The 14,441-nt window shown below is 55.0% G+C and overlaps 1 protein-coding gene across 3 annotated transcripts in view; it reads left to right on the top strand.

Moving 5' to 3' along the window:
• The window catches only part of LOC146830180 (uncharacterized), a 49,421-nt gene extending 37,085 nt beyond the window's left edge, over window positions 1-12,336 (top strand). For all 3 annotated transcript variants that reach the window (XM_085604021.1, XM_085604022.1, XM_085604023.1), the window contains one exon: window positions 5,261-12,336. In XM_085604021.1, the coding sequence (XP_085460147.1) occupies window positions 6,552-11,318 (4,767 nt within the window). In that variant the 5' untranslated portion in view covers window positions 5,261-6,551 and the 3' untranslated portion in view covers window positions 11,319-12,336. The remainder of the gene's footprint in view (window positions 1-5,260) is intronic.
• Window positions 12,337-14,441: the final 2,105 nt, after the last annotated feature.

Here is a 14,441-nt window from a genome sequence, read left to right on the forward strand (position 1 = left end):
AGTACACGTACGGGTACTACTAGTGCGTACACGTACGGGTACTACTAGTAGTACACGTACGGCTACGCACTAGTAGTACAGTGCGTTTGACACGTACGTGTACTACTAGTGGTACACCTATGTGTACTACTAGTGCGTACACGTACGTGTACTACTAGTAGTACCCGTACGTGTACGCACTAGTAGTACACGTACGGGTACGCACTAGTAGTACACGTATGTGTCAAATGCATTGTACTACTAGTGCATATACGTTTGTGTACTACTAGTAGTACACGTATGGGTACGCACTAGTAGTACACGTACGTGTCAAATGCACTGTACTACTAGTGTGTACACGTACATGTACTACTAGTGGTACCCGTACGTGTACTACTAGTGCGTACCCATACGTGTACTACTAGTGCATACATGTACGTGTACTACCTTAGTACACATTCGTGTACTACTAGTAGTACATGTACGGGTATGCACTAGTAGTACGCGTATGTGTCAAACGCACTGTACTACTAGTGCGTACACGTACGTGTACTGCTAGTGGTACCCGTACGTGTACTACTAGTGCGTACTCGTACGTGTACTAATAGTGCGTACACGTACGTGTACTACCTTAGTACACGTATGGGTACGCACTAGTAGTACACGTACGTGTCAAACACACTGTACTACTAGTGCATACACATACACGTACGTTTCAAACACACTGTACTACTAGTGCGTACACGTACGTGTACTACTAGTGGTACACGTACGTGTACTACTAGTGCATACACGTACGTGTACTACCTTAGTACACGTACATGTATGCACCAGTAGTACACATACGTGTACGCACTAGCAGTACAGTGCGTTTGAGATGTACGTGTACTACTAGTGCATACCCGTACGTGTACTACTAGTGCATACCCGTACGTGTACTAAGGTAGTACACGTACGTGTGCGCACTAGTAGTACACTTACGGGTACGCACTAGTAGTACACGTACGGGTACGCACTAGTAGTACACGTACGTGTCAAACGCACTGTACTACTAGTGCGTACACGTACGTGTACTACTAGTGGTACCCGTACCTGTAATACTACCCGTACGTGTACTACTAGTGCGTACCCGTACGTGTACTACTAGTGCGTACACGTACGTGTACTAAGGTAGTACACGTACGGGTATGCACTAGTAGTACATGTACGGGTACGCACTAGTAGTACACATATGGTACGCACTTGTAGTACACGTACGTGTCAAACGCACTGTACTGCTAGTGCATACACATTTATGTGTACTACCTTAGTACACTTACCGGTACGTACTAGTAGTACACGTACGGGTACGCACTAGTAGTACACATACGGGTACCACTAGTGCGTACCCGTACGTGTGAACTAGTGCATACCCGTACGTGTCAAACGCACTGTACAACTGGTGCCGTAGGGGTACGTGTGAAACGCGACGTACCTGTGTGTGGATTTCAAAATGACATAGGGGACACATAAGGGACAAGTATTAGGCCCTAAATGCATGCTGGTTGTCATGGAGACAGAGTTTTCAGTTGAAAAGTGTCGATCAGGTGTCCTGGAACAGTCAGTTGCCCACAAAATACAATGTTGCAAAGTTGTTGTTGACTTGACATGATGCTCAAAATTTGAACGATGCAAATGCTGTCACTGGTGTATGTTTAAAGGGATTGGAGTAAAAGTACAATGCTAATGAGTCTGACCAATCACTATGTACTCCTCAAAATGAATGCCCCTCTGCAAGACAGATATAAGGCAGCCACAACCCATGAGAGGGCACTTGCCTGCACAACTTTCCAGTCGACCACACTGCTGCTGTCTCTGCTTCCTCTGGACCATGTCACGTACTGTGGAGAGGGCCCAGCCATTCACCCAGGAGGAGAATGAGGCCTTGCTGGACTGCCTCCTCCCACAGTACACCAAGCTGTATGGGAGACCAGGGGAGCAGGTGAGTGCTGAGTCCACTACCTTTGCCTATGCACCTGTTGAGTGACTGTCAATATTGTGTCCATGTGGGACCGACATGCAATGTTGTTTAGAGTGGGTCCCAGGGTGGGGACATGCTGATGTCTCTCATGCAGAGCATGAAATAGTTCCTGTGTGCACTCCTCACTTGCATTTTGCTTACTGTGACTTTCACTGCATAGTGCATGACACATTCAGCCTTGCAAATCCTTGTTGGCTTTTTTTACTATTGTCCTGAGGTGATTCAGTGGTCCCCCCGGTGTGACAGGTGACTGTACCAACAGATGTGTATGAGTTGAGTGGACCTGTGGTGAGAGTGTCCAAATGATGTGTACGACCTCATGGGCATTGATGTGTGTGAATGTTCCTTGTCATGTGGGTGAGTGTCTATGTGGAGTGTTGCACCACAGCTGCATGGAGGAGGCAACAGCTCTACCCATCTGATGTGACAAGTAAGCCGTGCTGTGTGTCTGACTTGCAGAGCTAGCATGACACCTGTGACACCCCACTGGCAAGTGGCACATGTGCAGAGTGAGGGTTGTATCTGCTGTTGTCAATGACAGGCGAGTGATCTGTGCTTGGGTGTGTCTGTCTAGTATGCTGAGGGTGCGTCAGTGGAGTGGGACATGTGACTGCTTGGCACGTGCTGGCCATCAGCCTGCTGTTGCATGTGCTGCACAGTGTGTGGCATGATCAGTGAGTGTGTCGCACCCCTCGTGCCAACCTGTTGACTTTCAATGCCATGTAGTGCATTGTGGCTTGCACACAGGCAAATTTCTTATTGTGTATGATGTAATTCCTGTCTGCATCCTATGTCCTGTTCAACATTTCAAAGATGTTCAAATGTGTGTCTCTGGGACATGGAGCAGGTGTATTGATGTTGTGTCACTTTGTCATCCTGACAGGTAACTGCCTACGAGAAGGGGGTGATCTGGAACGACATCGTCAGGGCCGTGAGATCTGAGGGGGAGCGTAGCGACAGGTCCGCAAGAGGTGGCAGGACATCCGGTGCTGGACCCAGCGGATCGCCCGGGTCCAGCTGGTGCTCGACCTTCCTCGCCCCCACGGCGGCCGCCGACGCCTATCCCCCCACATGAGACGTGTCCTGGCGGTGGTCTTCCCTGATCTCGATAGGCAGTTATAGGAGAGACTGCAGCAAGGAGGGGGTAGTTACATGGCTGTTTGTCGTGTTATGTGTCGCCAGCTTTTTGAAGTGCTTTGTAGCCTGGCTACACTCCCAGAGTTTATATGTGCAGTGCATTTTCTGTTCCCCAATGTCACCTGGTGCTCTTTTTCATCCCTTCCCCTCCTTGACATGTGTCCCCTGGTCTGTGTGTAACTGCACAAGGTCATCTAGGGTGCCATTAAATCTAAGGGCACATTGCTTTCTGCATCATGTGGGAGGGTGGTCTGTGACTTGTGTTGGTACCTTGCCTGTGCCATGACCTGTTCACTATGTTGGGGGTCCATATTTGTTGTCACTGATGATGATTCTCAACATAGGAGTGTGAGCTTTCAAATGAACACCCTTGCAGCATGCATGACTAATGTTGTGGCCTCAAACATGATGTGCATGAGTGGGAGATATGCATAGTGCCATGAAGGCTGAACATGGGACAGTCAGCTCATTCCAGGACCACGGAGCAGTGTGCCCACTACAGTCCCCTGAGTGTCATCCAACACTGTGCACATTCTCTGTGCGTTCAGCATAGGTCTGCCTCTGTGGCATTGTTCCCTGGCCTAGTTTTTATTTTGCAAATGTGTGCTACATGTGTCCACTGGACAGGGATACACCATTTTGCTTGTGCATACTTACACTGGGCAGTGCCTGTGTGGCTATCCACAACAATCTGTTGATGGCTGTTTGTCACAAATATGTGTTGCCAGCCCCACGAGGTGATGTTGTGTAAATGAAGCAATTTTTCCTGCACAGTTATTGTAACCCTGAATAATAGGTGTCACTTCTTGATCTGTATCAATCACATTGACTCAGGTATGGGGGTGTGTGCGGGAGAGGCATACATGTGCAACCCTGAATTTTCATTGTGTGTGAGACTTGGCTTTACAAAGAATCACCGTGCAGTGCCCCTGTGATGCTGGCCAGTGCTTAATGTTCGTGCTTTGCAGCCTGTGTCAGTTTTTTAAAAACATGAATCCTGCTCATACATTTTTGGCACCTGTGTGTGGTTCAGATGCAACGCAGTTTGGACTTTGTGTGCTGACATCTGTGTGTACATTCTGGCTTGCCATGAGGGTGTCCCCACAGTACAGCTAGGCTTTTTTTCAACCCAATTGCAGGCCCATTAGCTTATGCATTGTCCTGGGTGTGGACATGTGTGCCACTCCAGATGACAGGCAGTAGGTCATATGTGTAGCCAACTGTGGGATGAGGTTACGGATGGCCATGTGACAACTGACATAATTCAAGTTGTTATGATTTGTGTTAAGAACACTGATGTGCCTGCATGAAAAAAGTCTCCCAACGACATTTCCACTTTCATGGAACACGCTGGCACCTTTTCAAAGAAGCCACTGTTAGAATTACATGGTGTTGCAGATTCTCCATATACATGTTCCCACAGTGGTCTTGATTTTGTGAGACTCCTTTGTTGTTGGTGATACAAACTAACGAGTCTCAAGACATCAAGACCTCCGTGGGCCGATGTATATGTACTTTCTGCAACACCATTTATTTCTAACAGTGGCTTCTTAGAAAAGGTGCCAGCTTCTTCAATGACAGTGTAAATGTACTTTTGTGTGCACTGCCTTGTGCGACATGTTTCATGCAGGCACATGAGTGTTCTTTTCATGAAATGGCGAATTGGCACATTCAAAACATGTCGATTGTGTAAAGTATTGTGAGTCCCAAGGTAGCAACATTTTTTCATTTTGTGTTCCAAAGTACTTACAGGTCTCTGAGCTTGGTGTCACCTTGAGTATTGAGGTGTGTTAGTTTACCTTGGGTGCACTACTACTTTTACTTTCAGGGTAAACAAGAGGTGGCATGACTTCATTGTATTGCTGTGCTCACCGGTTCACAGACACTAGCTTCTCAGTGTATTTCTCATTCAAGTTGTGGCCTTTTGTGTTCTTTTTTTCCTGGTGTCCAAGTGGCATAGTGGGTCTACCAACTGGGCAGTACAGGGCTTACATATGTGCGGAGTTATCTAGCTGTTACTCATGATGCATTGCCTGATATGCACTATGTCCAATTGTTCTTGTGCTCATGTGTCAGATGTATACAGGTGAATGATGCATTTCGTTTTTTTCTCCTTGCCCACAGCATCATCATCCACAACCAAGGGGACACCTGCATGGACCTGGAGGAGGGACCCAGCGACAGTGCCACTGTTGGACAGGCCACATGAAGGGCTTGCTCCCTCCCCGCATGACAGGGCCCAAGCCCCGGCCCTCCAGGTGTTACCCACAGAAACAACCCGCACCCCGTCTCCAGACGGAACTCCTGCCCCCGGACATCTATGTATCATGGGGCCGAACCACTACCGGCTCCCCCGGCCGGACCGGCCGCCATCTTGGACACTGCACCACGAGGCCGCGTGGCCTCAGCTCGACCCTAACCCTGGGCCTGGCCAGGCCCCGACATCCCGGCACCACCATCCACCCAGGAGGTGAACGGACCACTTGGCAGGTCGATGGGAGAAAGAAGTGTCGATGGCTCTCCCCCGCCAGGTGCCGATCGCCCTCCAGCTCCCCCGGGCGCTGGCTCCACCCCCCTGCTGGGTATTTGGACTCCCTCATCCCGGACCTCCCGACCTCCAAGTGCGAGGGTCCGGACATCAAAGGGCGCCAGACCTATAACTAGGGCAGCTCCAGAGCAGGAAGGCAGTTGTATCCTGGAGTCGAGAGACACCGAGAAGAACTCATCCTTGACGGACTACCGGCGCTGCCGTAGCCCTGCCTTGTGAACTATCGTCCTGCCTGCTGGCGCTGCCGCGGCCTTCTGCATCCTCCATCCTCGTCGGGACCTGCTGGCGCTGCCGCGGACCGTTGTAACTACTACCTTTGTCGGGACCTGCTGGCGCTGCCGCGGACCGTTGTAACCACCACCTTCATCGGGACCTGCTGGCGCTGCCGCGGACCGTGTAACGACCACCTTCATCGGGACCTGCTGGCGCTGCCGCGGACCGTGTAACGACCACCTTCACCGGGACCTGCTGGCGCTGCCGCGGCCCGTCCAAGCTAGAACACCGAGCTCGAGGATTGTGAGCTATCCATCATCGCATCTACCAGATTGGTAACCAGACTGTCCCGCTACCCCCTTTCCCAAACCAGGAGACTAGAATCGAGGGGACCCCTGAGTCCAGACCTCCTTGTACCATTCCATCGTACCTAAGAAATCGCTTATAAAGAACGTTAAACCTTATCCTTGTGTGGTGTACATCTGTGGGGGGGAAGTTACTCGTCTGTACGATCGCTGGAGACGGCTCTCCCCGGAGACCTCTCCCCTTGTCCTCGGCCGACCCTCCCGGTCCGTCTAACATTGGTGGCCAGCGGCGCGATCCGAATCAACGCGTAATCGTACAGAGAGTAGCTCACCCCACGACAAAACCACAATGTCAACCAAAGAGAGCGGATCCACCGAGAAATTCCAGATGGAGAAATTGGAAGAGTACAGCCATCGTGAACTGAAACAATTCTGCATGGAACTAGGCATTGCTACCACCGGCCTGAGTACCAAAGACGATTTCAAGCACGCCATTGAGTCGTGGGCAGAAACCGGGGCCGCCAGATCCCCGGACCGAAACATTGCAGCATCAGAGAGGAACGCCACGGCTCCCGAGGAGCGAGGAACGGGCCTCTCGCAGGAAGAGATCCAAGAAAGAGAAAAAAACAGACTACATGAGTTAGAAATGGCACGGCTCAAAATGGACGGTGAACTAAAATTAGCCGAGCAAAAACTGAACCTAGAACATCTGCGGCTCCGAGAAGAACGGGAAGAAAAACAGAGGCAGAGAGAGCTCGAAGAAAAGAGATTAGCATACGAACACGAGCGCAAACTGGCAGAAATAGACCTATGGAAGCAGAACAAAGAACCGGAGGTGCCCGAGCGACCGCGCACCCCGGGAGCGACAGAAAAGAAAGTCCACATCCCCAAGGATGTCGTTCGAGAATATGTCCGAGAGGACGACATACAACAGTGGTTCAAGGCCTACGAGATCGCCATGACCTCCCACCGGATCGATCGAAGTGACTGGGGAGCCGGTCTATGGGGGAGGTTCGTCAACGAAGGCCGCGATGCCCTGCTACAGCTCCCAGACCATCAGATGTCATCCTATGACCACATGAAGGCTGCCCTCCTCACCCGATATGGGCTCACACCCGAAATGTACCGCCAGAGGTTTCGAGACTGCACCCGGATCCCGGGTACAACTTGGGTGGAATATGTCAACTATTTCAGCCGAGCCTTCGAGGGTTGGATCAAGGGAAGCCACGTAACGACCTACGAGCAACTTTTTAATCTCATGGTGTGGGAGCACCTCTCTAACAACTGCTTCGTCGAGCTCAGGCAGCACCTCCTCGACAGTAAATTGACTGACCCACGGCAACTCGCCGCCGAAGCTGACCGGTGGGAAAGCACCCGAGTGGGCCGGAGAGGGCCACACGAACAGAACCGGAACAACCAAGGTCAGCACCGTCCCCGAGGAGGAGGAGGCCAGGGACGAGGAAGAGACACCGTCCCGGCCGCTCCCGCTGCCAGCACCCCGCCCCCGGCCAGCCGGGGCAACCCCCCGATGCGCCCGGGGTTCCGAGCCAACGTCACGTGTCACCGATGCCAGCGAGTCGGCCACTACGCCAATGACCCGAACTGTCCACAGAACCAAACTCCAAAACCCCGCCAGGTAGCTGCCGCTGCCCTGGGGGGAGAACAAATCTCCGAAGAACAAGAAGAATACGAGCAGGCACAACAAGAGTGGGAACCGGCCGCCATGGTTCTAGTGTGCCTAGGGGGAAAAGACATGGTCCCGCGGGCTCCCCTACCCGCCAACACCAGAAAATATAGCCAGTGGGTGAACATTAATGGGCGCCGGGCCGAAGCACTACGTGACACGGGGGCCAGTGTGACGGCCGTCCGCTGTCACCTGGTAAAACCAGAGCAGATCCTGCCGAACATTCTCTGCCCCGTCCGTTCAGCCGACAATTCAGAGAGTCTATGTCGGATGGCCTGCGTCCCCTTCGAATGGGGAGGAGTCTCCGGCATGTTGAAGGTGACGGTCCGGGATGATGCCCCCGTGGACTGTCTCCTGGGGAATGATCTTGAGAGTTCCCCGTGGGCCGCCGTCGAAAGAAGAGAACACCTGGGGATGTTGGGACTCCCGGACTGGGCGTGCGTAACCACCCGGTCCATGGCCGCCCGTGCCATCCCCCGACCAGAAGAACCAGAATGGCCTGCACCTCCTCCCCCGATCGCTCCAGTAGAGGACACCGACTATACCGACCCCCCAGAGCAAACCCCCGAAGGGGTCGCTCAGCCCCAGGACCTTCCCGACCTGGCTCAGTGGCGTCAAGAAGGGGGGCCCACCCAGGAACAGTTACGTCAAGAACAGAAGACCTGTCCCTCCCTCGAGGGACTCCGCCAGCAAGCCCTCGCCCAAAGCGCAGGGGACACCACCGGAGCCCATTGGATCTATTGGGACAACGACCTATTGTACAGCGAACAGAGAATCGCGGAGTTAGGGGCCAGTCGAGTGCTGGTGGTGCCCCTCCGTTTTAGAGACTTCCTGTCAAATTTGGCCCTCGATGTCCCTCTGGCTGGACACCTGGGCCAGGACAAAACCTACAGTCGCCTGGTGACCCACTTTTTCTGGCCGAAGATGAGAAACGACGTCCTCAACCACTGCCGGTCCTGTCCCACGTGCCAGGCCAGCGGGAAGAGCGGCCGCAAACTCAAAGCACCTCTGCAACCCTTCCCAGTTGTCACCACCCCGTTCGAGAGGGTGGGAATAGACATTGTGGGGCCCCTGGACCCCCGTACAGCACAAGGACATCGGTTCATCCTGGTACTGGTGGACCACGCCACCCGCTACCCCGAGGCTGTGCCCCTGCGAACTGTAACAGCCCCGGTGGTCGGCCGGGCCTTAATGGGGATCTTCTCCCGGGTGGGCTTCCCCCGAGAAGTCGTCAGCGACAGAGGCACAAACTTTATTTCGAAATATATGAAGTCCCTCTGGCAACAGTGCGGGGTCACCTACCGATTCACGACCCCCTATCACCCTCAAGGAAACGGACTAGTTGAGCGATTCAACCGCACGCTCAAGGGAATGATTGGGGGATTGGAAGAGCCCCTCCGTCGCCAGTGGGATGTACTACTTCCGTGCCTCCTCTTCGCCTATCGAGAAGTTCCCCAGAAGTCCCTCGGCTTTAGCCCTTTCGAACTCTTGTACGGGCACCCTGTGCGAGGGCCCCTCAGCCTAGTCAAAGAAGGTTGGGAGATGGCCCCCCTAAAGACCCCTCCAGACGTCTTCAAGTACCTCCTGAACCTACGCAATCAGACCAGGCGATTCAGGGAAATGGCAAAAGCGAATCTTGAGGCCAGTCAGGAGGACATGAAAAAATGGTACGATCAAAATGCCTCCTCCGTCGAATTCGAACCTGGTCAACAAGTGTGGGTGATGTCCCCCACCGAACCATGTGCCTTGCAGGACAAGTGGACAGGGCCCTTCAAAGTGGTCGAACGCAAGAGCCCCGTCACCTATCTCATCGATATGGAATCTCCCCGGAACCCCCTCCGGGTCCTCCACACTAACAGACTCAAGCCCCACTTTGTGCGCTCGGAGCTCAGCCTCCTGATGGCTACAGACAGTGGAGCGGAAGAAGACTCCGAGCCTCTCCCTGATCTCCTGAAGACTCGGGAGAAAGATGGTTCCGTGGACGGGGTCCGGCTCTCCGATGCCCTCACTCCAGAGCAGCGCCAAGGCTGCCGGGACCTCCTGCTGCAGTTTGCTACCTTGTTTTCCCTCACCCCAGGGGTCACCCCCTGGTGCTTGCACGACGTGGACACTGGGGACAGTCCCCCTATCAGACACCGGGCATACCGCGTACCAGATCGGGTGCGGGCCTGCATCCAAGAGGAAGTATCCAAGATGCTCACGCTCGGGGTCATCGAGCCCTCGGACAGCCCCTGGGCCAGCCCGGTCGTGCTGGTCCCCAAAGCTGCTGCCCCCGGCACCACTCCTGAACTCCGATTCTGCGTCGACTATCGGGGCTTGAATGCTGTCACCAGGACCGACGCTCATCCCATCCCCCGAGCGGATGAATTGATCGACCGCATGGGGGCTGCCCGCTACCTCAGCATCTTCGACCTGACAGCGGGCTACTGGCAGATCGGTCTCACACCCCGGGCCCAAGAACGGTCCGCCTTTTCTACCCCCGATGGCCACTACCACTTCAAAGTCATGCCCTTGGGCATGAAGAATGCCCCAGCTACTTTTCAGCGACTAGTGAACCAGGTCTTGGCGGGGCTCGAGGAGTTCAGCGCCGCCTACCTGGACGATATCGCTGTGTACAGCCGCCACTGGTCCGACCACCTCCACCACCTCCGAGAGGTCCTGCAGGCCCTCCAGCGGGCCGGCCTCACAATCAAGGCCGGCAAGTGCCAAATTGGTCAGGGATCCGTGACCTACCTCGGACACCAGGTGGGAAGCGGTCTGGTGGCCCCTCTGCAACTCAAAATCGCTGCCATCCAGTCCTGGCAGCCCCCAGTCACGCAGACCGAGGTCCGAGCCTTCTTGGGGCTCACCGGCTACTACCGGCGGTTCGTGAGGGACTATGGCAGCATTGTGGGGCCCCTCACGGGACTCACATCCAAAAACCACCCGAAGAAGATTAACTGGACCCCAGACTGTCAAGCGGCCTTCGAGAAGCAGAAAGCCGCCATGTGCACTGCCCCTGTGCTCCAGGCCCCCGACTACAGTCGGGAATTCATTGTGCAAATGGATGCCTCCGACCATGGCATCGGGGCGGTCCTCTCCCAGCTGAACTCCGAGGGACTTGACCAACCGGTGGCCTTCATCAGCAGACGCCTCCTGGCCCGAGAACAGCGCTGGAGCACAATCGAGAGGGAGGCCTTCGCAGTGGTGTGGGCCCTCAAAAAGCTCTGGCCCTATCTCTTCGGTACCCACTTCCGGGTGCAAACAGATCATCGACCCCTGCAGTGGCTAATGCAGATGCGGGGGGAAAACCCCAAACTATTGCGCTGGTCCATCTCCCTGCAGGGGATGGACTTCACTGTGGAACATCGACCGGGCCAAGACCACGCCAACGCAGATGGCCTGTCACGCTTTTTCCGCCTCGACGAGGAGAGTCCCCAAGAGGATGGGTGACTCTCCCCGCCTTCAGCTGGGGGGGACGCATATTGGACAGGCCACATGAAGGGCTTGCTCCCTCCCCGCATGACAGGGCCCAAGCCCCGGCCCTCCAGGTGTTACCCACAGAAACAACCCGCACCCCGTCTCCAGACGGAACTCCTGCCCCCGGACATCTATGTATCATGGGGCCGAACCACTACCGGCTCCCCCGGCCGGACCGGCCGCCATCTTGGACACTGCACCACGAGGCCGCGTGGCCTCAGCTCGACCCTAACCCTGGGCCTGGCCAGGCCCCGACATCCCGGCACCACCATCCACCCAGGAGGTGAACGGACCACTTGGCAGGTCGATGGGAGAAAGAAGTGTCGATGGCTCTCCCCCGCCAGGTGCCGATCGCCCTCCAGCTCCCCCGGGCGCTGGCTCCACCCCCCTGCTGGGTGTCTGGACTCCCTCATCCCGGACCTCCCGACCTCCAAGTGCGAGGGTCCGGACATCAAAGGGCGCCAGACCTATAACTAGGGCAGCTCCAGAGCAGGAAGGCAGTTGTATCCTGGAGTCGAGAGACACCGAGAAGAACTCATCCTTGACGGACTACCGGCGCTGCCGTAGCCCTGCCTTGTGAACTATCGTCCTGCCTGCTGGCGCTGCCGCGGCCTTCTGCATCCTCCATCCTCGTCGGGACCTGCTGGCGCTGCCGCGGACCGTTGTAACTACTACCTTTGTCGGGACCTGCTGGCGCTGCCGCGGACCGTATAACGACCACCTTCATCGGGACCTGCTGGCGCTGCCGCGGACCGTGTAACGACCACCTTCACCGGGACCTGCTGGCGCTGCCGCGGCCCGTCCAAGCTAGAACACCGAGCTCGAGGATTGTGAGCTATCCATCATCGCATCTACCAGATTGGTAACCAGACTGTCCCGCTACCCCCCTTCCCAAACCAGGAGACTAGAATCGAGGGGACCCCTGAGTCCAGACCTCCTTGTACCATTCCATCGTACCTAAGAAATCGCTTATAAAGAACGTTAAACCTTATCCTTGTGTGGTGTACATCTGTGGGGGGAAGTTACTCGTCTGTACGATCGCTGGAGACGGCTCTCCCCGGAGACCTCTCGCCTTGTCCTCGGCCGACCCTCCCGGTCCGTCTAACAGCCACCAGTGCTGGGGAGGCAGAAGGAGCCAATGGCACGGAGGGCGAGGGGAGTCAGTCAGAGGACCTGTCTGGAGGCGAGAGCAGCTACGACGCCGACGGGTCCGAGGCTGACCTCCCTGAGGAGGCGGAGGCTGCAACACCAACTGGCAGCATCCCCACATCTGTCCCCGCCTCCTCCATTACCATCTCCGCCCTCCCAGTTGCTCCCGTCCCTTCTGTCCGTGCAGAGTCCCACCATGTCTCCTTCGGCCCAGGCACCGCACCCCCTGCCCCTATCACCCCTGCTGCCCTCAGCGAAGAGTCTGTGGACATACTGCGGCAGTTGCAGGTTGGGCAGGCATCGGTGCTGACTGTCCTCCATGGACACACTAAACTGCTCACACAGATGGTGTCATTCATGGAGGGCATGTCAGCAACGATGTCTGACCAACGCAGGTTTCTGCGGTCCATGGACTCTTCCCTGACGGCAGCAGTTTCTCTCCTGCAGCGCTCCGCCCCCCCCCACCCCAGACCCATCCACACTGCCCTCTCCCATGCCTGCCCAACGCACACCCAGACAGTCACGGGCACGCACCCCACCAGACACATCCAGCACACCCCCAAGTAAGGCACAGCTCACACCTCCTGGCACGCACACTCAGGGGGATGTAGGCACACCCACAGGGTCTGGGGTCAGATGACATACACGCAGCCACAGTCGCAGTCCGCAGTCCTCACAACCCTGTTCCTCCAAAACCACTCCCCTTAGCTCCCCTGCCAAACTCTCACCCAAGGAGACCTATATGGGTGACCTGGACCTTGCCCCCACTGAGCCACCACCCCACAAGCGGGCGAGGAAGTCCCCAGGCACAGGAGTTGAGTCCCCCACCATGTCCACCCCCTCCCCCAAGAGCGCTGCACCCCATCCCTCGCCCACCACACCCTCCGTTGGCCCTGGGGTATCTTCAGGTGCAGGGGTTAGGATGGAGGCCCTAGCAGAAGTGTGCAGCGCCGTGCTCACATCCACCTTTGGCGCTGCCCCACCCCCTGTGGTGGAGACGTCCACCCCTGCACCCACCACACCTACCCATCCCCCTCATGTCCCTGCGGTGCCTGGTCCTGCCACAGATGATGCCCCCCCCGGTCAACAAACCTTGAGGTTCCTTTGTGCAGGCAAGGTAGGGGTGGACGCGGACCCTACGTCCACCCTTGGACTTGAGAAATGGACTGGCCATTGGCCTTTGTACATAGTCTCTTTTTAATTTTATTTTTTTGGTGCTGAATAAAGCCTTTTCTTTTGCTTTCAACACTATTGCATTTCAGGTACTTGATGTTGGTGATGAGCCTCCTGGTGTTGGTGTTCTGGTAATGTGTTAGAGTTCTGAGAAATGTTTTTGTATGATGGTCATGAGGTGGACCATGGTATCTGTGTGCCATCACAATGTCTCTGCAAAGAATCATTGGTAGTGTGTGTTCATTTTGTTTTGAGACATTGTCCCAAGGAGTGTTCCTTCCTCTGTGGCACCTGACATCTTCCCTGCAAACAGTTGCACAATTGTTGTGCTGACCTGTGTCCACATTTCCTTTGTTGGTGAGGGATCCCTTCAACAATGGCCATGCCTGCTCACCGATGTCTCCTGATGAATCGTCTGTGCCATCCTTGCTAGTCACTGTACTTGTGTTTTGGGTATGTAGGAATGCCTTCAGGGACAAATTTGCCCTGTTCAGCACTATGCATGTGTGTAATCACGGCCTACCACACAAATGGTACTTGTTATGCAGGGTATTTGGGCACCTGACTCACAATTGTGGGCATTGTATCTGGTGGAATCGAACCCTATTCCTTCCATGAGAGACAACATCTTCTCATCATTCCTATCACTCCTGGGATGTGCGTGACAGTGTGTCTTCCCTTTGGCTATCTTAGTTTTGTATGCAGTTACATGACTATACAGTCTGTTGGCATGAAATCAGGGTGTGTATTGTGCTGCATCCGCCATGGGTGGGT

The sequence above is a fragment of the Triturus cristatus genome, chromosome 5_1 (assembly GCF_964204655.1).
Source record: "Triturus cristatus chromosome 5_1, aTriCri1.1, whole genome shotgun sequence".
Lineage (NCBI taxonomy): Eukaryota > Metazoa > Chordata > Amphibia > Caudata > Salamandridae > Triturus > Triturus cristatus.